The sequence below is a fragment of the Rhopilema esculentum genome, chromosome 4 (genome assembly GCF_057945365.1).
Source record: "Rhopilema esculentum isolate cy_ngs chromosome 4, ASM5794536v1, whole genome shotgun sequence".
Lineage (NCBI taxonomy): Eukaryota > Metazoa > Cnidaria > Scyphozoa > Rhizostomeae > Rhizostomatidae > Rhopilema > Rhopilema esculentum.
Window position 1 is genome coordinate 9,497,244 of NC_142818.1, and position 25,506 is coordinate 9,522,749.

General features: G+C 35.7%; 2 protein-coding genes and 2 long non-coding RNA genes across 4 annotated transcripts in view; 3 read left to right on the forward strand and 1 right to left on the reverse strand.

Moving 5' to 3' along the window:
- Nucleotides 1-10,067, forward strand: part of LOC135691257 (uncharacterized) — a 46,398-nt gene extending 36,331 nt beyond the window's left edge. Inside the window, exon 3 of the long non-coding RNA XR_010516741.2 lies at nucleotides 10,017-10,067. This is a non-coding gene — a long non-coding RNA (uncharacterized LOC135691257). The remainder of the gene's footprint in view (nucleotides 1-10,016) is intronic.
- On the forward strand, nucleotides 39-9,522 carry LOC148960414 (uncharacterized). The gene is made up of 2 exons (XR_016145212.1): nucleotides 39-447; nucleotides 7,736-9,522. It is a non-coding gene; the product is annotated as an uncharacterized LOC148960414 (long non-coding RNA).
- LOC135691250 (ZP domain-containing protein) lies at nucleotides 808-20,257 on the reverse strand. The gene is made up of 9 exons (XM_065209063.2): nucleotides 20,005-20,257; nucleotides 14,008-14,289; nucleotides 12,727-12,881; nucleotides 10,293-10,495; nucleotides 9,241-9,594; nucleotides 6,359-6,412; nucleotides 4,457-4,679; nucleotides 2,393-2,712; nucleotides 808-1,094 (listed from the first exon to the last, which is right to left on the reverse strand). The coding sequence occupies exons 1-9, from the start codon at nucleotides 20,149-20,151 to the stop codon at nucleotides 946-948; spliced, it is 1,887 nt and encodes a 628-aa protein (XP_065065135.2). The 5' UTR covers nucleotides 20,152-20,257; the 3' UTR covers nucleotides 808-945.
- A 1,550-nt stretch (nucleotides 20,258-21,807) lies between these two features.
- LOC135691253 (ZP domain-containing protein) lies at nucleotides 21,808-25,506 on the forward strand. Its single transcript, XM_065209067.2, has 6 exons — nucleotides 21,808-22,025; nucleotides 22,603-22,630; nucleotides 22,917-23,270; nucleotides 23,581-23,806; nucleotides 24,482-24,762; nucleotides 25,202-25,506. Exons 1-6 carry the CDS (start codon nucleotides 21,939-21,941, stop codon nucleotides 25,396-25,398), a joined length of 1,173 nt encoding a protein of 390 aa, XP_065065139.2. The 5' UTR covers nucleotides 21,808-21,938; the 3' UTR covers nucleotides 25,399-25,506.

Here is a 25,506-nt window from a genome sequence, read left to right on the forward strand (position 1 = left end):
TATACGATGGATTAATTGAATATGCAACAGCCAGGTGATCATCTTCCTCTGAAATATGAATCCTATAAATTTTGTCATGTTCTGTTATTCTAAAGCAGTATCTAATCCCACACAAGCCTCCTATTAGCACACCGTTTCAAAAAGCTAACAAACAAGCTGCCGAATAGACATGTCTCAGTACTAACACTGTCTCCCCGGATCATTCAAAAAAGTTGGAATTACTCATATTTATAAAGTTTAGAGGAATAGACTTCTAACGAAAGGAAATAGCCTTTAAAAACAGACGAGAAACGCGTATAAATCTCATAAGGACTTCGTCTACACCACACCAAAATATATGAATCTAAGAATAGTGATTACTGCATGCTTGTTAGATCATGATTCTGCCTTCAAATCGTCAGTTAGGAAGACATCAGCTTTCAAAAGCCACCAAAGACAACAAGCATCGTAAGTTGTCATGACCTATCACTGTTTCTTTTCAATTCATGATGTCGCCGTTAGCCGCCCTTTTCCCACTTTTAGATCGAAATAATTCTTCAGAACCTGCCTACCTACCAATTGATACTTTACCAGCACTGCCTCGTACTCAGGTTGATGAATTTATAGCAATAATGCCTGCTTACCTCTTGCTGTTCTTATGTTTACTTCGTCAACTTCAAAATCTGCGTTTTACCATGCAAAATCTAGATTGTCTAAATCATTGCCTCTCCAAATTCAGTGACGTCACTTTTTGGTTTCCTGAAGTCTTTTGCGAAAGACCTTTTCTACTCATGGAAGGAAATTCGTTGCATGAGAAAAATAAGACTATGAGTTTGCTATTCATTTCATATCAATAATAAAGCTACAAAAGTGCAAAAAAGAACAATTATAAGGGATTAATTATCTTTGGTTTAATTGACTCTCTGTCTTTTTCTGTGCTCTTGCTTTATCTGCACTGGATCCATTTTAATTGCCTGGTGTTGTTTGACGGTATTGGCTTGGCCTCTCGATCTTTCTTATCCAAGCAAACATAGCCGCTGCTATAAACCCAAATACAGCGATTCCTGCTACAAGTGCAATTGTCACCACTGGTGTTCCCTCTCTTCTGCTCTCTCCTGTGACAAAACAATTGTCAAAACTTTCACTTGCCATGAAAAGTATAAACTCATATAAAAATTGCAAAGGAGCTGGTATGGTGCCAAAAATTTTACCATGAGGGTTTATGGGCAATTAAAAAAAACGGACGCTTATAAACTTCAGCTTTATAAACATCAAAGTTGACAGGTGAAACTCTTGTGGCAACACAATTTTATTATGATCTGCTCTGAATTTGGCCGGATTGTGATATGATCTTATCGCGATTTGATCTGATCACGATATGATCTGATCGCGATACCATCTTATCGCCATACTATCTGATCATGACTTGATCTGAATTTGCTAGGGTGATGGCATCTAATTCGTAATACTCCTTAAGATTTCGTCAGTACTGCTATTGAGTTTTGAAGTACGGCACTGTTATAAGCATGTCAGGAGTTTGATCTTTAAAAATTCCCGCATATTTTTCTGTGAAAAGCTTTACTGTATGAACATCAATTGATCTAATCGATGTTTTAAGACCTGCAATTTTTATAGAAGCTAACTCTTAGGTTGGTTAGTTGAGGCAGGATAATTTTTTAATCGCAAAGTTTAAGGAAAGACCTTGCATAACTATTTAGTATCAATTAGTATTAACTGTACTGGGTAAAAATTTCAGTTGATTGGTCTATGATTGGTCAGAAATAAAATGTCTTTTTTTCCCAATCGACTGAACCGCTCACTGTTCGGTGCTGTTTTATCATCTTGCTATACGTTTTGAGTTTAAGAGCCTAAACTTATAATTCCTGGCCCCAAAAGATCTGTTGAGCAATCATGTAACGATCTTTTCAATTGACTCATCCAAGAACGTCACTGTGACATTCAAATGACTTTTAAATCGGAATGCGTTTCTAGGAAGGTGAGGTAATATACGCTAACAGCAATGTATTGCTAGGACCTCTAGTGAAAGCCATCGTCAAAAAGAACCAAAGACCAAGTTTAATTTTACTTGAAATTTTAGTAGAATGAAAGTGCAACGCAGTCATATAAACAAATCTTTGGGCGTAGAGGATGCGAAACGTTAAGGGGGAAGGGGGTTTTCGTAAAGATTTAGACCGATATGATTGCTGTATTTAGATAGACGTGCCCAAATGGTGCCCGAAATGTGACAAATATTTACTGATAAGGGGGGCTGCAATCTTTCTAGTCCCTATGTCTCCTAGGCCTATAAACATATCATAGTTTTCTTGCACGTAAAACATTTTATTGCTCATGAATAATTGTTGAATTTGTAGCAATGTCTTTCCTCTAGATTTTGACATCTAGTATAACTTACCCTTCTCAACAGGATTTGTTCGCTTCAAATCGCCGTTTATTGGACCAATATCTAGAAGATAGTACTTGGTGCTTGGCAGCTCTTCGTTTGAATTAGACCTTGCTTTGGCAGACTCGTCTGTTTCCCTTTTGCCCCTGCTAAGATACTTTCCATTGCAATCTTTGCGGCATTTTTTTTCAACCGACGATTTCCTGCACATAAACAACACGCAGTGGATGAAAATACTTCTACTGCGCTTCACAAATGCAAACGTATTGATGCCAAATCTTTGCTTTTTTTTCTCTCCAGTCATTAGTGTCAGTGTTTTGTCTTTTGGGCAGCTGAAATACGCAACAAAAAGACATTATATGAAGGTTCTGAAATATTTCAACATTATGTCACTAGAGGGACATCTGTAAGTCAAGCATAGAGAGATAGAAAGGAAAGTTGAAAAATGCCTCTTTTTATGATGCAACTATTCGTATATCTGGGTAGCTGGATAAACCCTTATCTTTGGGCCTAAGAAAGATTGTCTGAATCTGCCCTTATTGTCTCTTTTTAATCTTCAATGAAAGTCACAGATAGAAATAGCTCAACAAAACCCGATAAAAGATTTTTCTTAGTAAGGGCATGTCCATTGATATATCAACAGTAAAAATCTACTAGCTTATCTTTTAAGATCATACTCCAACCATTTGTTTGTGATAATCTTACTATGGATGTTTTTGTATGGCTGTTAATTGCAATTACGCAGACTGTTCGGCACATCAAAAAGCAAGAAAAATCTTTATATATTTTTCATTTTACTTTGGTTTCATTCATAGCTTTTAACTGTTAGTTTTTTGTGCTAATTTAGCTAGTAGCTTTCCGAAGCCCTGTTTATAGGAGCGTATACAGTAAAAGGAGTGTATGTTGTCATTTATGTTTTTCTATCGCTTCTGTATATCAGGCAGTCCTGATATCATAGTATTTTATTTTTCGAGTTTTAGATACAGCTATATTTTCCTCAAGGAAGTAAGCATGATGTAGAAATTAAAATATTAAGAGACTGGAGATGTCGTTTTCGAAAACATATCCAGTAGGCCCAGGGACATCGGAGGAACTTTAATGTTTGCGCGACACTGAGTGGAAGGGGCGTCATACCACAAAAGGGGGATTTTAACTAACAGCTGGTGGACCGTTCCCCTGGTGCATCCTCTCTGAGAAGGCACTACCCTAAAACTGCTTGCATGGCTTGACATTGTTTGTTTGCATGCAAAAGCAATGTTTGTCCGTTCCTCTGCAGAGAATGCAGTGCTCGATTACAACTGAATGTTTGAACCCATCCTTGCTTTCACATTAGCAATTGACAACTTTGACAACATTAGCAATTCAGTCCTCTGTAAATCCTTCTACATTGTTTCATTGAGCCTGTTCAATGACGTAAGTTACTGAATGACAATAAGTGGTCGTTCAATGCTATTCATTTAGGTCTTGAGTCTTCACAAAACACGTTTCAAGAGAGCAAACAATATTTAAAATCATGAAATATACCATAACGAGCTACTTAAGCACTGTTGTTAGTGAAATCAGACGATTTTTGGTTATCAGCAACTAACGGAGACTAGAAAAAGAGTTAGAATTCAGCGTCTAAGGCATATCAATTAAACAGAACCAATTTATTTTGCTCTTTGAATTGTAGTGTCCCTGCCTTCCGTATTGTTTTATTAACAAACAAAATTTTGATTGGATCTGTTACATAAAATAGTTCTTCGAGATCAACATTAAAGCAAAATTAGTATGCTACTTTGAAATCATATTTTATGTTTTTGCTGTACAAACTACAAAAGAGACTATCTGATACAAAACGGTATTGCCCGTTGAAGATTTTAAAATGACACTGATTGTTATTGTTTGCACAGAACGCACCAATCAAAACTGGCTATTCGTGATTTGAAGAAAAGGATTTGCTTACAAGTACCTCACAAAGGAAAGAAAGAGAGATTCGGACCAATAATAAATTGACTTATATTTGGCATTGCTAAGAAAAGCTGAGCCCCTTGCCACAGCCCATCAGGCACAACACCTCTGCTAAAATGTACCTACCCATCGTTGATGAAAACATATTTGAGTTTATTGCTGTAATTCATGGTTGGTGTTGCGTAACATTGATCGATCAAGAGCACGAGATCATCGTCAGTTGATGTAGAGTTGACTTCAAAATACAGCGACTGATTCAGCTTCACTTTAACAGGGAACTGATTCTGGATTTCCTTGAATGATTGGTCCTTGAACATTTTCAAATTGAATGTCAGGGCACTGTAGCCCCCTGTAAAAAGCAAAATTTTTGAAGATTCTAATTACTGTTAAAGGCAATAAAACTCTTGAGGTGCTTTTAGCAGGCTCTGAAACAGGAATGGCGCCAGAAATGAAATGCTGGGGGGGGGGCTGTAATGTCAGAGTGCCGACAGTGAGTGAACCACCCACAAAGATGTAATATAAACCATTTCCACTGTGTTAATTCTAGTTCAAAAAATGAAAAAAAAATTGAAAAAAAGTCAAACAATGAAAAAAATAAAAAAATCACAAAGTGGAAGTTATGAAAGTGCCGACATTGCTTAAAATTTTTCAAAAATTGAAGTGCCGACGGGGGGGCTTAATGAAATTGTGGGGGAGGCTTCTGCAACCCTGGGGACGCCATCCCTGCTCTTAAATAAATAGGATATGGAAAAAATAACACAATATTACTTGTAATTAAAATAATATCAATAAAGAGCTAACCTGACAAAATAAAATTCTAAGTTTTAGCAATGGAAAATTGGAGGGAATTTCAATCGTTTTACAACAAAACCTTCCAAAAATTCGACAGCTTTTAAGAGATCAGATATTATCTATTTTTCATCCTCTAATGGATAAATCTTTCGGCTGGATATTTGTTAAACAGAGTAGGCTTTGGTCTAACAGAGTCGCAAGAAATAATTGATTCATTAATCCTAGAAACAATATTAAGCCTGTTGATAAGTTGCTAGTTTTTTATACTTTTGTTTGACTTCTAGCACATTGAGCGAGTGAAAAATTAAGAAAAGATATAAAAAATATTTGAGAAAGATAAAACTTTTCTTTTGAATTGATGTTTGTGTCGGGAAACGTTTCAAAGGCGTCATATATTTAATACTCTTGAAATGCAAGAATTAAATCAAGTTTTAAGAAATTTTAGCTAATTGTATGTATATTTCTATTTTTCTTTTATATATATATTTGAGTCAATGTAAAGTTTTTTATTCTAATCACGTGCTAAACTGTTATCGGTAAACATGACAAAGTTATTATATTATCATAAGCTAAAGCTAACTTTATAATATATTAAAAAAACAAAGAATAGTAAATATTCAATTTTTAATACAACAATAAAAGAAAGAGCTACACTGCATTTTTGTCCAAATCTGACTTTACTGTTATTACAAAGGGTATTGTAACATCAGATCACATATAATAGCCACCACAAGGTAAAAATTTATGACTTGGTTTAACATTTGTTCTTTTTGTGAAGAAAATGCCTAAATATGAAAAATACATGTAGGCATTTTCTGTTTTATTGAAAGTCATAAAACTACTACTTGCCAAAACTAGAAATGTTTACACTTTTACTAAATTGACCCATAAGATACTTTTAGAGGTTTCTTTTAATAGCTTTAAAGTTGTATGTTCTCTGCATTAATTGTTTTTAAACCGGTTTATTGGTTAACTTTCAAACTTGTATGAGTATTGATTATTTTCCAGGTTTTTATTTCGTTCTATTTTCAACAACATTTAGCGCTCAAATTTTGATGATCCTTGTATTTTCCACGTTATTCAAAATTTTGAATAAAGGTCTTAAATTGTGGCATTACATTGTGAAAGTGTTATGCTTTATCTTTGGTGCTCTTTGAATTTTCGACCTTATTCAGAAATATTGAAAGTGTGGCAAAAATCGCAATATATATAATTCATAATTGACCAACAACTCACTTTTGCCATAGGAAAATGTTTGTTCTTCTGGCCTCGTGTAAAGAAAAGCAGCATCTGAAAAATAACGATAACATCGTTGTAATGTGCCCCTTGAATACTAGTTTTGAAACATTTTCAAATTTCAGCTAAATCTTAAAGGAACTAACAATTATTTAAATTATTTTGCATGCTCACAGTAATTTCCGTAAACCATTGGATATCTTCCCCTCTCTTCTGCTTTTCCGAAAATTATAGATTTGACATTATCACATGCAACTGACAATGTTGAAATTCTAAATCCTGATGCCAATATATCTATAGTCTCAAAAACAATTTTTTCGAAAAATTCAATTTAGGAATTTGCGAATAGAATGGTAGACGTTATTCTGAAAAATTTTAAAAATGTATATGTAAGAATATTTTGCGGTATTAATTTTATGTTGCAAACCCCAATGACAATTTACTAGAAAACAAACAAATTAATATTTATTGACAAATCTAGCAATTGTTGATTTATCATTAATTCGTTTGTTGATCCATAAATTAATCCATGATTTTTTAAAGGCCTTTAAATGAACTGGTTCTTACATACAGAGTCAAGTTTTTCAATTTTGCATCGAAAAATAAACAATACTATTCAAGAATATCGACCTTATCTTTCAATTATTCCATTCTGAATATTTTAAACAATATCAATGTAAATCAAGACATCTTCTGTGACTTTTGTATTGACCTTGTTTAATGGCTGTTGTTCAATTCCTATCTCAAATTTGACAAAAAATGGTAAAATGTCATGTTATCTTAAACATTAAGATTAGTATATTCAAATAATCTCAATTATATTCATGTATTCGGTCACTTGTATTCTTGGCCAATGATATGATGAGATCCCATGTGTAATACGACAAGTTGTATTTAGGTAACTAGGTACTTTAAGTTTGTTTAGAAACCATAATATTTGCAAATATACTATTTTTTCCCTAAATCTTTGTTATTGTTTTATTTGTATTTATTTACATCTTATTAGCTTATTTGAAATTTCAAAACTACAAACTAAGACTGAACTGAAACTGAAACACAATTAAAAACACACATACACGATTATAATTTGTTCCTAGAATTTTTGCTGCCCTTCAGCAGCCTTCTCAGTAATAAATGAGTTAGATTTTTGCGTTTTTCTCAAGTTCGTATGGTTTTAATTTCAATTATATTCATTAGGCCAAAAAGCCCGTTGATGACTGCTGCAGACTGGCTAATTTCTAGAGCTCAAATCATTCCTTTTAATTGAGAGGCGAGTCTTAGTTATCAAACCAAGCTATTCTATCATCGCGTTTTCTAAATTGTAATGGAAGTTATCTCTCAGGCAACTGTTTCACATTGATACTTTTTCAAATATAGTTAACAAGTTGTTGGAGAAAGCTATCTTGGCGGAAGAAAGATAAAATTGGCTTCTTTCAATGTTTACAAAAATCTACTCTATCAAGAATGAGTGCAAACTGCTGGCGCAATAAAAGTGATGAAAACAATGAAGCAGAGGAAACAAAATGTCTCAAGCTACTTGGTGTTGAGTTGGACGATGAGCTAACTTTTAACACTCATATCAGCAATATGTGCAACAGAGTAAGTCAGAGAATTGGTGTTATATCTAGATTTCGTAATGTAATGCCCACCAATGCAAAGCTAACAATCTACAAGTCAGCAATTCTCTCTCACTTGTCATACTGCAGTACAGTCTGATACTTCTGCAAAGTAGCAGATAAAAGAAAGATAGAGAGACTCCAAAAGAAAGCCGTATGCAAAACTTCTTATAAAAGCAAACCTGCCCTCTCTCCAGAGTTCGACGACTTCAAGACGTTGCCGTACTAATGTACAAAGTTAAAAACGATTTGCTCCAAACTATATAAAGGATATATTTGCAATTAAAGAAACTCATAAATCAAGAAAAAGCAACTACATTATTTTGAAATTACACAAAAGCAAAAGAAAGAAAACTTTCCAAAACTTTGGCCCATATCTGTGGAGGAAATTAAAGAGAGCCATCAAGGATGTGCCAACAATCAACCAATTCAAAAAAAGTATAAGAAGAATGGGTATAAAAACTTTAGACCGTATTTTTGTTGTACATGGGACTTTTATGTTTTAATAATTAGACTGGAATTTCTTGTAATGTACTTTGATGTAACTTTATATACCTTTTTCGCTATGTCCCCAATTAGTTTGTAAGCTAAATGATTTTGACACGTTAGTGAAGATTGTGATTGATTGGTTGATTGATTGATTGATTGATTGATTGATTGATTGATTGATTGATTGATTGATTGTTGTAGTATGACTGATTGATTGGTATAAAGTGTAATGATTGACAGTCGGATGATTGATTGATTGTCAGTCTGATGCATAAACTCTCATTTGGTAGCTAGCACCCTCTTTTAATCAATCTTACCAAATCAGGATTTTGAAAAACCGTTTCGATTAGCGGGTCTCGCATTCTTTAATTCAAATGTCTTATGATATTCTGGTTCTTGGTGGAAGATACTTAAATCATTCGTCAATATGAGCTATAGAAAGTGTATTTTCAAAAGTTGGCTTGCATTAGGCTACCCTGGGTACCAGACTCTCTATATGAAATAATAGAAATCTATTTTATGTTATATATAGTGAGTCTGGTTCCCAGAGTAGCATTAGGCATAAAATTCAGAGTAGTGATTTCGAACCGTCCTGTTCTATACATCAAATCACGTGTACAACTCTGCCTATTAGCTGTCTATACGGCATCGAGCACTTAATTATAGAACGATAAACAGTCATTTTCTTTCAATCATTCATTAAACATGCTTGAAGAGAACAAAATTGAGTGTTTCTGTTAGAAATCATGCTTGACTAAAGCAATACAATAGACTCACCTTCTTGTACGTCAATACTTGTCAACGGTCTAAACGAGGTCGAGCCTGTGATGTCACTTTTCTTATAGGAGCACTTGAACTTAATTCTTACATCATGTTCTCTCGTTACCAGCTTCAGTGTTGGCCGAGCTTTCATGTAAACCTCGTTTTGGTATATGATGTAATCGTTAGTCTCTGTCTTGATCGCTCCACATGACTGAGGCAATGTATCGAGCGTGATGTGAGTTTCAGAGACCTTTGAAGTGCACGAAGGATCCAGAAGATTGATATCTGTGTACTTTTTTGGGTCAAAATACTTTCGATCGATGTCGATTCTCATGTAATTTGTACTGCATGATATCTCCGTCCTTACATCTTGAAAGAAGAATCAAAAGCAATTGAAGGAATCCAAAATTATTGAGGAATAACCAAATAATTAAAGGAGAATGTTTTGATTACGGCATTCCTTTCATTGACAACATAATTTCTTTTTATTAAAGGCAATCTTTCACGACTTTGATTGGTTATAAGAACAAAGGGATTTCTATTGTTTCCAGCCCCCCTTTAATTTATCGCATTGTAAAAAATATGGCGGAGCGCTGGAATCTTGTTTAGGCTATTGCTCCAGCTATTGTTCTCGTTAACCAATCCACAACGAGACAGATTGCCTTTAAGTACTATGAAAGAGAATTGAAATAATGTATTCGCTTTTAAGGAAACTTCAAACTTCATAGTCTAAAATTATTGAGCTTTAAACTAGGTCTTTAGTATCTTTTTCAGTAAACGTTTTCTTTCAGGTTTCGAATGCGTTCAAGTTGAAGACCGGTGTGCAATTCGACTAGAAACTTACTACTTTCGATAGAAAATTGCCATTACTTGCAATCAGCAATGCAAAATTGCAATCAGTGGCACATCTGACGGATGGTGAAGGGGTGCAACCAAAGATGGTTTGACATTAGTTAGCCGGCAACATCACTACTTGATCGACAAAAGACTTCCAAGGTAAACAAATTAGGGACAATATTGTCTTTATCTTTTATATACCCATAGTATATACATTATGACTAAAGTACCGTTCAAGCAGTTTTTGCCAGTCCATCCTGGCAGGCATTTCTTTTTCCCAGTTATCTCATCGCAAACGTAGTGTCCAAGATCATCGTCACGTGGGATGCAACCTGGCCCTTTCCTTCTGCATATCCATCTTTTGTTACGATCTAAAACTGGGATGCAGTCTTTAATGCAGTCGGTTTTCTTCGAATTGTCAATACACAAAGACCTAAATAGAAAAAAGAATTTTTAGCTACAGTACCGAGCCCGGAAATGGCGAGCTTTCAGCAGAATGTGGAGGTACTTATGAGTTTAGGGAGGATAGTTATTCCTCTTAGTGTAGGCCAAGGCCTCTGAAACGACAATCTTGCGCAAATTGTGATAAAAGCACGAAAATCTGTACAACTACACAGTTTGATATACTGAATAAGATGGGGTTGGGACCCAGTCTGAGAAATACCTCAAATGCTATTTTTAGAATTGTTTTGCTTAATGGTTCCCAGACTTCTAAATTGATTACCTCTGTAGCATTGTTGACAACGAAATAAATGGTATGAAAATTAGTACAAATGCTAATCATAACATGGTAATGCGATTTAGATTCACAAAAATCATCGAAATGCCCCCCAAATACTTGAGTTTATAATGTTTAAACTTTGAAGAGATATTGAAGCAAGAAATAAAAATCAAAATAACTTTTCCATGCATGGCCAGAAGATTTCCCAAATGTTTGTTCAAATTTTCATGCTTTTATCACGATTTGCGCACTCATTCTGCTTATTTTCCACACTATCTTTGGTCAAAACAGGCCCAGGTAATTCTTATAAAATAAATAACATTGTTTTTGGTAGTGGTAGGTCAAAATAATTTTTATTTTTACTCAAGGACTATCAAAATTATATATTATGCAAAAACTATGTATATCAAAATTTCCCGTGAGTTAGATCCATTAATTGACCCCATTCCACAGTAACATTTGGGAGATTGCCAACCTTAAATAATTTCGAGTCTAATTTATGATAGCTCTCTGGTGATAAAAATGAGAAGATATTGCGAAAAATAAACTTGAATGTATCTTAACTGTGACAATAATGGACATGACTAGAAAATTAACAACCCTGCATAAGCAAAACCTATGTTAATTGAGTCTTACATTATTAATTTGCATCTATGGATGAATGTCAGTAATAAACAAAATGAACATCCCAGAAAATTTACCTTGTTTTTCAAGGGATTTTTTTTGTTCGTTGCTTTTTGCAAAAAGCAAAGTTGCAAAGATCAGTTTCTTTAACATGAGGATTTGTAACATGCTCAATTATGAACATTTTGAAAACAAGTGACACGCTGATCTCAAATACTGTTATATTTAAACCATTTAAACTATCTTATGGAAGGTGGCAATCCAATTTATATCTCATTTTGACTTCAAGAAAGTGTATGAACACGCATCAAAGAGCGTGTGCTATTCTGAAAGGTATTCTCGAGTAACATGTGAACAGTTTTGTTATGGGGCAGTGAAGTTACGATACCAGCAAGCTTTGCAAATCATGTAGGCTTTAGCAGGACTGGCAAGGGACAGTGACTCATTTACCCATGAGCCCATTCGGCCCGGGCCCAGGGGCTCCCTAAAATTCTTCGATTAAGGGGGCTCCGTACAACATTTTAAAAGCCTTTAAAGTGCTATTGATTTCAATATTGTGTCTGGATGGAACTAGGGGGTAAAGTAATGAAAATCACTTTAAGAATGGAATAAAGGACGTTGTCACAAGAATTTTCAGCTCGCTCCGCTCGCAGGGGGCCTCATATTTTGTTTATACTCTAGGGCCTTTGAAACTTTCGCTTGTCCTGGTTGGACTGCACTTAGTTAGTTGCTCAATTTGCCATACAGAGGTTTCTCCGGTGAAAAATGTTTCACAACGCTGAATAAAAAGGGTAAATAAAAAGAGTGTGAACTAAGGTCCATAATGTCACAATAGTGCGCTGTTTCTTTATGTTTAATGGCAGCATATTTTGATATCCTGGGAATTTTAAACCCCAATAAAATCATCGAAAAGTTTTCAACAGTTGAGTAGTTTTATTGGGAATGTACTGAAATGTGAAATGGATGCAAGTTTTTTTGTGTTTTATAGTTGGTTGATTATGTTTGATTATGTTTAGCCTAGTACAGTGCACTTGACACAATTTTTGGTATATTTTAAGGGGCTCCAATCAATTTTGAGCCCAGGGCCCCAATCAACTTTTGGCCAGGGCCCTAATCAACTTTGGGTCCAGGGCCCCAACAGACGTAGATGCGGCCGTGGCAAGGGATGATGGGATGCCATTGTGACGCAGGCCCACCCTTGACTTTGAATAGATGGGTCCTTCGTTGATCTGAATATTGCGCTTGCTCACACTGGAAGTAGGCCTAATTGACCCTGTATGACTTGTTCTACAAGATACGATGATATACAATGAACATACCGAACTTTCAATGATAGCGTCGATGTCTCTCCTTTCATGACTATTGTACTCTCACCAATGTTATTCCCTAGTTTCAATTTTTCCTTAAACATGTCAAGCTGGTCATCAAATAGTCCGTCTTCATCTTTCACTGTAATATCGATCGTCAGTTGTCCCTTTAAAGGAAAGTATTTTAATTTGAATTTTTTCAGATGTGTCCGATAACATTATCAGAAAAGCAGCTGTTTGTGCAGTCTCTTTTTTCAATGATTGTATATTTAATATATATTTAAAATGTCTCCTCCAAAGAGAGCAGCCTGGGTCTAGCAGATCTAGAACTACAACTAAAACATGCGATTCTGCTATAGGGTAGCATTTACTGGAAAACCAAGATTCAGCCAAAAACTTTATGGCGACATTTTTCGGATTATTTGTGAAGCCCGATCGTCGTTCCACCTAGCAGTTTTGGAATCTATATACATAAGCACGAAAACTGCTACTGTGTAGACAAAAGGAGTTCGTTTTCACGTTAGGACTCCACTGGTAACATTCTCAATAGGCAAGCGGCACTGATAGGTCAACCTCAACAGTCATGTGCTCGCGTTCTTATTGGCCTATTTTGATCCACAACTGGGTCTATATATTTCTAAGCGTTTCCACTTGCACGAAAGCTTCAGCGAATCTGTCAGTGATTGGAACATATTTTGTTCTTTTCGGGCGTTGGCGAATTTGCTAGCAAAATTTTAAAGTTGAAAGGAAATCAACTTCTCAGCAAAACACAGCTTTCCTCTGAACGGAAACACGTTCGGCGAATTCGCTGAAGAATTGGCTGAAGTGGAAACCGGCCAAGTTTTTAGCTATGTTCTGACAAGACGAAAAGTTTGACTCAAAGTATGCATGACTCAAGATGTTTGCTTTTTCAAATCCATTCTTAAGTTTTGTACAACGAATAGATTGTTTGCCAATTTCAAGCAAAGGCTTTGAAAGAAGCAAGCATTATGAAACATACGTAAGCTTTTCGTCTGACACTTTAAGAGAATAAAATGTCGGAACAAAGATCAAAAACTTTAAGTTCAGAAACATATAGACCTAAGTGTGGGTCGACTTAGGCCAGTCAGAAAACCGAGCATATGACTGTAAAGGTTGCCAAATCAGTCTTGATATTTAGAAGGTAAATTGATTTAAACGCAAATTGGTAAGTCTTATCACCAGGGATGTGCTTATCAAGTATCACAGACCTACGAAAGGCATTGACAGAAAAGTTCAGCTCAGTGTATAGGAAATGCCTTTTAAATAACATACCGTCCATCCTTCTGTAATTTTGTAAAGAATCGGATTTTTTAGTGTTCTTCCTAATATCATACCAGGACGAAAGGTTATTTCATTTTGGTTCATCCAAGCATTTGTCCATAAACATCCTTTGCGATTTGCAGGCCTGGGAGTCAAGCAAATAAAGAACGAAGGGTCACATGGAAGCTGCTGTCCTCCTGGCCAGAGATCACACTTCCTTCCAAATGCAGTCGATCCCCTTGGGTTGGAGTACTTGATGAGCTCCAAACTGACGATTGCAGAACAGTCTATGGACTGAAAAATTGATCAAGCGTGAGTTATGATTATGATTATGATTATTGTTCATAAAGCATGATCATAATCTTTTTACTTCTAAGGTTGTGCTTGGTTTGATTCGTAGTCCCAAGAATGGTTTACAAAAAGTTAAAGAAAATGCACATACATATAAGTAGAAGAAGATTGGGCACGAAACGTCGAAATTATGTTTAACTATCTATTGTGCAAAGTCATCATTTAATTATATCAATTTTTTCATTGTTGATCGACGTTCAACGCGCTAAACTACATTGGTTATCAAACCAAATATACGTAGGGCTAAGATTACAGGTCTCTATTTCGGACTGACCCCAAAATGAGAGAGAAGAGGAGGAGGGAATGCTTCTTTTTCTTTATCGAATATTTTTGTGAAATATGATTTCCTTTGCAGTAACGAAAACAAAATATTTGCACGTGAAATCTACGCATAAGGTTCATCTCATGGCCTTACTTCTTCACCTCGCGCTATTCAAGTCTTTTGTCCCCAAACTTTAATTTAGAGTCTAGAATCCAGATAAGCTGCTAGCTTACATAAGACTTCTACTCCAATTCTCTTGGGCTTCAATCTTCTGTTCTAGATATTCTTGTTTTCAGATGCTCAGATGCTTTATTAAATTTGACCCGTATCAAATCTTTTACCAAAAAATTCATCCTCCAAAAATCTAATTCACAAAAACAAGTGATATATACATTTTCAAAGAGCTCAAAAACTTTATTAATAAATTTTATCATCAAGTTATTTTTCTATGGAAATCTTTTGGTCTGCTTCTGTAAACGTACTAGCATTGTAGCAGGCTTTACTCTTTCGTTTATAGTCCTATGTTGGGTTGAAAAAATTATGAATTTGTTCTGATTAATAACAAATCTTCCTTACTAAGTCCAAAATTCTCTCGTTGTGGGAAAGGGACACAAGGTGAACAGTGAAAGAATACGAAGTGGGATAAGAAATTAAATTTAGGCAACTATCTTGCAAATTCATAATAAAAAATCGAAATCAGAAGCAATCTATGTTGACTTGGCAAACAAAAAAATTTGATTGTAATCATAGTCTATCAATTAGTACCAATAAAAAAGCATCTACTGAAAACTTTTTTCGATTTCCATACATTCGAACTTTTCATATGGAGCTGCAAACATGCTGCAAACATGCTGCCAACCTACGCAAGGCAACACGATACTGTATTCTAACATTGTTGAATATATAATTAACATATGGGGGTAGCAGGGGGGAGCAAAGGGGGCTTGGGTCCCCTCAATATTCTAGAGGGTCCCCAAACAAAATCTTACACAGATCGCCCTGAGTTTAAAAATGTGCACATGTTGCCTCTTACCTCTTAACCCTCCCTCCCATGACTGTGTTTGCTCGTTTATGTTTTTGTGTTACCTTTGTACGTTATTTTTGATATAGTCATTTCTATATGTTGATTGAAAAATGTTGCCCCCACCCCCAAATGCAAAGTCCTAACTACCCCCAAGATTTATATCAATGCTGCAGATCACATCTCTGGGCTCTTCTGATGATATTTTAGGTAGTTTGTTGATCATATGGAAGGCTTTGATGCGTCATGTCATTGAACCATTTTGTTCAGATGACTACAATGCCTGCCAAAAGTACTTGGAACACCCACCAATTTACGCTGCATTTGATATCTTTCATTCCTTTCATGAAACAAAATTGCTACTTCCGCCCCCTTCCCCCTCAAACAATGTTGATGATTTAGAGAAATATCATAAAAGAAGCGCAAAAGAAAGTGCTTCCTAAAATCCTAACCCGTTTGATAGTAAACCAACATTGTTCCGTTGGGGAGAGGGGGATGATTGGTTTTGACCTTGGAAATTGATGTCAGTGTTCCAAGACTTTTGACAGGCATTGTAGATGTATCACAGATCTAAAACAGCACTTTCGGCTTGAATGAAACAAAGTTCACTTCCAAGTAACTGATTTAAAAGCATAGTTTTTCATAATCACTTTTCATTGGGAAATCATTATTTTTGTTTATAGAACTGTTTTCAGAACAAAGAAAATTGCAACAAAAGGATTATTCAGCTCTTGATAGAAAAGGCTTTTATACGACTTTTGTTAAGAGGGATGTCGAGAGGGGGCAAAGGGGGGGCAAATTGCCCCAGGGCCTCGAAGTCTAGGGGGCCTCTTAAAGGAATTAATTCCATTTTAAGAATAGATTTAATCAAACGTAGCAAATGCATGCCTAAAAAGAGTAAAACTTTCTGAACGATTGCAAGAAATGACTGCAGAAAATATTCTGAAGGAGCGAAGGCTGACCTCGAGGGCCAAGTCATTGCAATGAAGGGGACAATTGCCTATTATCTTAAACAAAGGTCCCTTGGGCTGGAAAGGTATTGGCTGGAATTAAATGTGTCAATCAACGCCCTGCAGAAAAAAGGGTTTCGCCAAGTATCGAGGCCCACATACTCCAAGCTGAGACTCCAAGCAATTTGTTTTAGGTTAGGAAATATTTCAGTTTTGCAAAAGCATGTTTGGTATGTAAAAATTTGAGTTCTGACTCTGGAGTTTTTCAAAAAATTGGAGTTAAAAGACTGTACTGAATACAGTCATCAACAGTTAGGAATGGAATTGGACAAGGATGCACTTTATCCCTCTTTTTCATTATTGACGCTTGGAAATGCTTAAATGATATTTGATGTACAAAGAGAAAGCAGGTCATACACTCATCGCAAAAAATAGGCGAATAATAGTTGTCATAGTTTAACAAATCGAATGAGAAATTCCAATAAGCCCTGGTCAAACGATCCAATATTTAACCCCACATTTCACCTAACACACTTCTTTTTTGTTGGAAAGTGATCCAACGTTGGTGGTCAAAGGATCATACTTTTCACCCAACATTTTCTCGCGCAGATCATGTTGGGCAAAATGTTGGGTGAATTGTTTGATCGTCTGACCAGGACCTTACAGGGATGCGGAAATTCAACCTGCTGAAGATAATAATGAGTGAGAGTAGTTTTAAAACCGGTGGATACAGGATCTCGTTGATTGTCATTGCGTCGATGTTGTTTTAAGATAATCTAGAGGTGAAAATCTAACTAATGCCTAAGGGTTCAGTTTAGATTGATAGGAAGATAGATAGGAAAGAGTGCGACAGCGAGTAAGTACATACAGTGGAATCCGGATATAAGGAACTCAGAAGGGAACCAGAAAATAGTTCTTTACATCGGGAGTTCGCTAAACCGGGAGGAAACGTTTTTTTCGCAGTTGTTCACGCCTAGAAACCTGCGGTGGGCTTTTTTAGGCTATCTCCAACTTCTGTGCACATTTTACTCCAAAAAGTCAAGCTAAATTTAAATACTTCTAATGTTAAGTCATCAAAAATAAAGATCTTTATGGTCCTCTTACAATTTGGTACCCAAACATTGGCAAAGCTGATATCGTTACACTTTTAGTTGGCGGCTGAATGCGGTCTTCGATTACTTCACATTCTTATTTGTTTTCTTCTGCTTCTCCATCTTGGTCTATCAAAACAATTTTGCCGTCTATCATTGCCAATGTCTCATATGTAAATAGGTATGTATTCGAAAGTGTCAATGTACTCATTTTCATTAATTTTTGACGCGATCAAACTTCAATCTAATGCTCTGAGCCTATCAGCCAGGGCTTGAAATGTATCGTCAGCATGTTTTGCTGATAACAATAATGATTTCCCCCAAAAGAAAGTGACAAATGAACATCAGAAATAAATGAATATAAAAAAACAGATAAAAATTTATGAAATATTCGTTATATTGAGGATAATTATGATGAAGGGACCCACAATTTGGTTCGTAATAACGAGAGTTTGTTATATCCGTGGCTCGTTATACCGAGAGAACTTGTAAGGAGTTTGTTAGGCAGAATCAAAGGGACCAGACATTTAGTTCGTTATAGTGGAAAGTTCGTTATATCCGGGGTTTGTTATATCGGGGTTCCACTATATTTATTAAAGTTTGTCAGCTTTGTATGTCTGGATCCTTTAGATCATGCATCTGATGATATCAAAAAGCTCCTTTGCAGCTACTTTACAGAAATCAACAAAATTATAATGTCCTAATAAAGTTAATAGCCCTTTAAAGTAAACATGTCAAGTTATCTTGCTACGTCGATGACAATCCTAACGAACGATCCTTCATTATGAAAAATTATCCATGAATTGTTCACAATTCTCTGATGCCACTTCTGCAAACGCCATAACCCTTGGTGGGTCTCATGTAAAACGCCTAAGGCTGTTATATACTGTGCCAAAGTAAATGTCATTAACAGTAGAATTTTAATTTTCCTAAAGCAGACCAAATTTTCATTCAGATTCTTAGCCTTTTTAGATTTTGGCATAAGAAACAATAGCAATATTTTTTTTTTTTTGGTTATTGTACCTAAAATTTTGGATCAATTTGTTTTACATTTTTAAACAGTAGCCTTAAGACTGCTAATAAACCGATGCAAAATAGCAATAAACAAACAAACAAACAAATAAGGCCCTAAATGGTCGCCCTACTTCCCAGCAAAATGCGAATGATACCATACTAAATGCTCTTTGTGGTTTACCTGAAATAGTAGCCCACGAAGATCAATTAAAAGATGAAATGGAAGCTTCATATATTTGATGCTCCGCAACCCTGGAACAATGGCTGCAAGAGTATCATGTAATTTAACTGCTTAAATTGAAAGTTTGCATTGATATGTACGATATTTTGCCAGGAGCATAATTGAGAAAGAAAAGTCCATGAATGAAATACAGGATCTTTCCGCTTTTTCAATCATTAAATCGAATTCGTAGCTGAATCTTAGCAATTTCTGGCACTCATGTTTTTTATTTTTTGTCAAAAGTGACCTTCCTCTCTTCTATACCAAATATCCCGAGTTGTCGGTCGAAAACCACTTGTTGACCATTGTGGGACATAACATTTATCTCACTTGTATAAGGCAGCTTTTCGCCTTCTATTTTGCTCATACAAGTTGAAAATTGCCACAAGGGACTTTTGGGGGCACTACAAGTAAGGAGAACAAGATTTTCTAGCCCAACCACTACAATGAGCTAAAATCCCTACTTAGACAAGATTTTGTAGATATGTAGTAAAATGCTTGAAGTTATTCTGTCCACGTGTTCAACTGAAAATTACTCACTCTGGACATTTTAGCGATGGAAGTGGTCTTTTGAGACGGAGTGCCCTTGCTGTAGACAATTCGGGGTGTTTGGGGGCTCTAGAAACGCTGGACAAAAGCTTCTTTTATATAATAATATAACAAGCATTTTTGTGATTTAGTGGTTACTATACTTGATCAATGAGATTCGATAATCCTATATTGAAACATGATGTCACGTTTGATGCAAACATGGACAACAACACTCATGGAATCAAATCTCCAATCTGAAAAAGCTTCCATCATATATATACCAACTTTGATGTTTAAAGATAACTTTTTTTTAACAACTCGCTGTTTACTCTCCATTTTGCGTTAAAAGCTCTACAGACCCTGAGACCATGAAATTTAAATCAACCTCTTCTTCTCAAGTTCTGCCACTAAATATCAAGCCTTAAAGTATCTATTATGCTGCAAATAATCAGAGATATAAAAAAGAACATCAAAAAGTGTCTTTGGAAGACGGCAGAATTCTTCTGTTTTGCACAATTCTTGTTTATCAAATTGTAAAACAGTGATCGAACGTTGCTCGAATCACTTACCTGCAAAAGCAAATGGACCACGAAAAATCCCGCAAGGATTTTCATGTCTGCTCTTCCATGCAGCAAAATCGGTGGAAGTCCATCAGAGCAATGACAATGAAATGTGAACCACCAAGCCTTTACTGAGAAATTCCTCCTTTTCCACATACGTCCGGTACTGTTTCAATGCCCAGAGGGCGTGGTGGAAGCTATTGAAACCACAGCAAACGAATCTTATCAAAGATTCGGATCATTCACAAACCCCATACAACCTTAATGACGACTTGCATCACATGAAGGCAGTGTGGTGCATCAAACTGGCACTTCTGTGGTCGACCAAGACCAGCCTACATCGAGGGTATTAAGTAGTGTCATCTCAGTTGGGGACGCCTTCCTTTGTAGAGGAATAGCGCCATTAAAGTAATGCATCGGTATGCTCCATCAAATTTTCTTTAGGCTGAAGTTTCCATTTGCCCCTTGTCATCACACACTGGTGATTCGCGAAAAGAACAGCCGATAACCATTCATTCACAAAATCGCTGTTTCATACTTGCAAAGTGTTATTGTCTTTTGAAGTGGAAAGCAGGCTCTACAAATCTGAATTGATCCTTGCCACTCACAAATATATATATATGCCTTCATTCTTGAAAGGATTCTTCAATATTCAAGAAAGAATTCGGCTTCTGCAGTTTTTTACTTCTTTGTCTTTTAAATTTTGAGTGTATTATTAATTGCAGTGGCATTACTAATCCAATGTCTAATTTGCTCCAATCACTTTTCCAACAGAAAATATTTCAATGGGAAGATAAATGTAGCAAAAATGGGCCAACGACCTTGCAAGAAAGGTCAACTTATAGGTGCAATCAATAGATTAATAAGATATTTGAACGGTTAAAAAAAACTCTAAATGGTTATCAAATATTCAGTTTTAGAAAGTTCTCTGTCCTGCATTTGAAAGGTTAAAGGATATCAAGTTGCGATTGGCCAGGAATTGAGTTTTTATCAATGAGACTGTTTAAGTGATTCACAGATAATTGATAATTCCATAATCGATGATCCACAGTAATGCATAAGCTAGGAAGTAAAGCTTGGTTCTCACTAGCGACATAAGCACAGGCACAAGGGACAAATGCTCCAGAAAGAAAAGGCTTGGCACAAACAATAGTAGCAAAAATATCAAAATCTTCTGTTGTTCTTATGAATGTGCTTTAGCATCACATAAATTGTTTCCACTGAAAACATTCAAATTGCAAGTGATCTAGGAAAGAAAGCTAAATCAGAAATTACTTCTTATTGCATAAAACAGGGCTGTTCCAACTCTGAGTTTCACTCTTAATGTTATTGTCAGGCATTTAATCAGTAACTGCTATTGAAGGTTTGTTTTATATCTATCATAGATGTTTCTGTTGGTCCTGAGGGTATTTTGCCAAAGGACACATAAACATCGTCGAGTATAGTTGGTACGTTTAAGCTACTGAAAAATCTTTATAGAAGCCTTGCTTTACAAACATGCTTCATTTTTTTATATAAACACATAAATTGCATCCCCACAGGTCTTGATTTGTGTTGTGACAAATTGGATGTCCCTTCTCCCTAAAGACCTATTAGTTCTAATTCCTTTCAAAAGTTTATCCCCTTTTCTGAAAAAAGTTTAGGAACCACCTTCCCATTTTATCCACCACTCTAGAAGACCTTGTACCCAGTGAGAAACAGCTTGTTTTTTATAAAGGATTCTCAATCACTTTTCTGTCCCTTTAAACATGATATTCCTAACAACACGCAGTCAAATTAATTGCGGTTCTCTACTTGATCACACCGTCCGTAATCTGTGTGGTTGAGGTAGCACCTAGTCAAGGAGCGTTCTCTGGCCCTGAGGCTGGTAACCTTACCGGATGTTATATCCCCATTAATGATTAAATTGATTCTTTGTGTGCGTCTTCGTGTCACTCCTTCCAATGGTAGCAGCGTTAGAGTTTGCATTTGCTACAGTGCCAAGGATGATGTGCCTGCTGCCAATCGCGCTGATTTCCATGCTTGTGCAGGTAATTGATACAAGTTTACGTTGTCATTTAGAAATAGATGTGATATTTTTTCTAGTCTTTGAAGCGTGTCAATTTTAAATCTTTTTTGTTATTTTTCCCCAAACATTTTGTACTGTGATAGAATTTTACATAATTGTCTCCTAGGGTAATGATGTAAAAGATAATTTATAAAAACTTTAGCGCGTCGTGATAAATACCACGGAAGACAAAGTCTTTTACTCGCCGAGTGAATCCCGTCACTTTCTCTTGCCTATAGATGTAATGACATCTTCCTTCCAAAGTTCTTTTAGCTTCTTCTTCAAAACAATACATATAGCTCACTTTTATATTTTCTTACAAAAACTGTATCATTGGCAGCTAGTATACTATTTTATTCATTTCTGACACCAACTTAAAAAGACCTTGCTTAAAAGTATTTTGCCTGAAGGGATCTTGACATTGAATCATAAACAAAACGAGTCACAGATGGTGATACCTAATACGTCTCCTACATAGGATGATTCAAGAAAATATCCATCTTTCTTTCTACTTATAACAGCCTTCTACTAATTTGCAACTGTTTTTATTTTCTTTCCAGGTATCCTTGCAACAAAGTGTTAACAAAGGTATTTGAAACCAGTCTGTGAATTCCTTGAAATTATTCTTATTTGTAGCCTTAATATTTTTTGTCTAAATCAACTAGATTGGTTACATGTGAAAACAATTAAATTGCTCCAAAAAGACAAGACATCTTCTGCAGTTTTTGAAGCCTTCTTTTTATATTTACTAATAATATTAAATATTTTTTACTTCAAAACGAAACCAGATTGCAAATGAACGACTCTATTAGAAATGAAAATTTGAGTTTTTCTGACCGAATTTTTCACTTTTCTGAATTTTTGTTTATAACAGATGACAGAACAGATGTGTCATGCAGCCTTAATTATATGCGCATTGAAATAGACAGAAAATTTCTCAATGCCTCCAAATACTCTACAATCAATCTTCTGGATTCCAAATGCAAAGCAAGATTATCTAGCTCCAAAATAATCCTTGACACTCTGCCACACCTGTGTGGATCAAAACGAATTGAGACAAAGGACCATATCATTTATCAGAATGAGGTCTTCATGAAGGCAAAACCAACTGGCAAACTTGTTACCAGGGAACATGATGTCAGAGTCTCGTTTTCGTGTCACTACAAGAAAACTGCTGTCCTAAGCCAGAAGTCTTTTGATCCACAAACAATTGTTGACGTAAAGGAAGGTTGTATGCTTCTAAATTTTGATTACTGCAAACCACATTTTTGTATTTTATCTAAAGCAGGTGCCCTAAAGGCACTCCGTTTTTTCAGATTTGGAAATTTAAATAGATAATTGCTAGGGAAAACGATCAGAGAGCAAATAATACAAAATATCAATTGTATAGAAGTGTTTAGGTATATGTATTAAGAACATTTGAAAATCTGATTATTGGCACACATACATGAGAAAGATACTTTGTATCTAGAATCTTCTGCACATTGCTCTTAGCATTACTGATATTCAATTCCAACTTTCAATGGTCTTTTTCACAGATGGCTTTGGTATCTTCAAATTCCATTTGAAGATGTACACAGATGGAAAGTTCACAAAAGAGCATTCCAAGTACCCAATCGAAGCAACACTATCTGACACGTTGTTCTTTGAAGTGAACTCAACATCTAATGATGACGATTTGGTGATACTAATTGACCAGTGTTTTGCTACACCTTCAATGCTCTACAAGAAAGACCCAACTAAATATGTTTTTATTGAAGACAGGTGACCAAACTTCTGCCAAATGTTGATAAAGATATCTTGGAATTACGCTTACATCTTTAGCGCAGGCTTTCGTGACAACTCTGCTTAAGGTAGAAGATTGATATCATGCTGCAAGCCGCTCTAAAACACTTGAGAATGTAAAGTTAACGTCATATGGATGCGTGTTAAAAATTCTGTGTGACACAAAAGGAATCAAGTTTCTAATGTTAACATGCCTTATAACTACGCATCGCACCTATTTTCTTATGCTACTGCCGTTCTTGATTAACATGTAATGTTATTTAAGGGTGTTTTACACGCAGCACTCCTAATCTTAAACCATAGTTGATATAGCCTCTTACTATACATCTATCTTTAATTACTTGAAATCAGGGCAATTAATCTCTATACAGAATGGCAATTCAACCTCATGGAGCAATAGTACGACTAAATGCTTTCGAAAGCTGCTTTATAATTAATCTGTGCCAGATTTTCAGCATCTACAGTTTGTGTCTCTTAGCTTCAAATTTGTGATTCGAAACTCGCTTAGATAGCCTTAGAATTTGTTCTACAATCTACCCTGAACATCAGATCGTGCGAACTAGCTTTAGATGACAATGAATTTAAGTCAATTACGCAACAAAATCCTCCATCTTTTTAATACCCTATTCAGTAATCTAATTGTTTGCATTTTAGATGCCCTTTGGAATCAAATGTAAAATTTCAAAAAGCAGGATCCAAGAAGCAGCGTTTCAGTATGCAAGCTTTTAGTTTCATCAAAGAAGTGACAGAGGTGTATGTCCATTGCATCGTTTTCATGTGTCGAAAATCTGCCAGTGACGACCAGTGTGCACGAGGTTGCCAAGGAAACAATGTAAACAGATTCAAAAGAGATCTGTCTTCCAATAAGTTGATGAAGTCTCACTCTGAATACAAACTCTTGGATCTAGGCCCATTGAGGCGCCGAAGAGACAGCGGTACGTCGTATGAAAGATATGCATACTATTGCAAATTAGTCTTAACTTTCTTGCCTTAGTCCTCACTCATTTGCTAATCTTTCTTCATAAAATCCTTCTAGAAATGCATTGGACCTACATTCGGTATAAGAAGTCTACGGTGTAATGTATTAACCTCGTTTAAATGATACTCCGACGAAAAACATACCGGGTCAATTGCTACCCAATAAAGAATTCGTAGCTAATAGACATTGGACAGTGCATTAAAAATCTCAAGATCCTATCTTTGGACAATTATGGACCTTTGTATGCAATAATAAGAACACATCAAAAGCTAAGCAAATCTCAATAGCCACTATTGATACGGTATCCTCCTAATCTTCTGGCCTTTATTGCAGTTTTTCTGTCAGAGTCGAAAAAAGTTTATGATGTCTCCAATACGATTTTGCCTTTTTCGCAGGATCTGCTTCTCAGAAGTTTCCGTTTACAATAGCAGGCCTAGTAGCTGGGCTTGTTGTTGTTGTTGCTCTTGTCGCTGTAGCAGCAGTTAAAATACACAAAGCAAGAAACAGACGCTTGGCAGAGCACGTGGTCCTTGAACCCAAAATGCAGGAGAAGGAGGGTGCTGTCATATGCGAAGACGAGAACCTTTTGTAATCTACTACTGAAAAATTTCATATGAGCTATAACAAAAATGTGAAATTAAGCCTTTTAAAGTGATTGAAAATCATAAATTTTATCAATTATGACAAATCCTTCGGGACA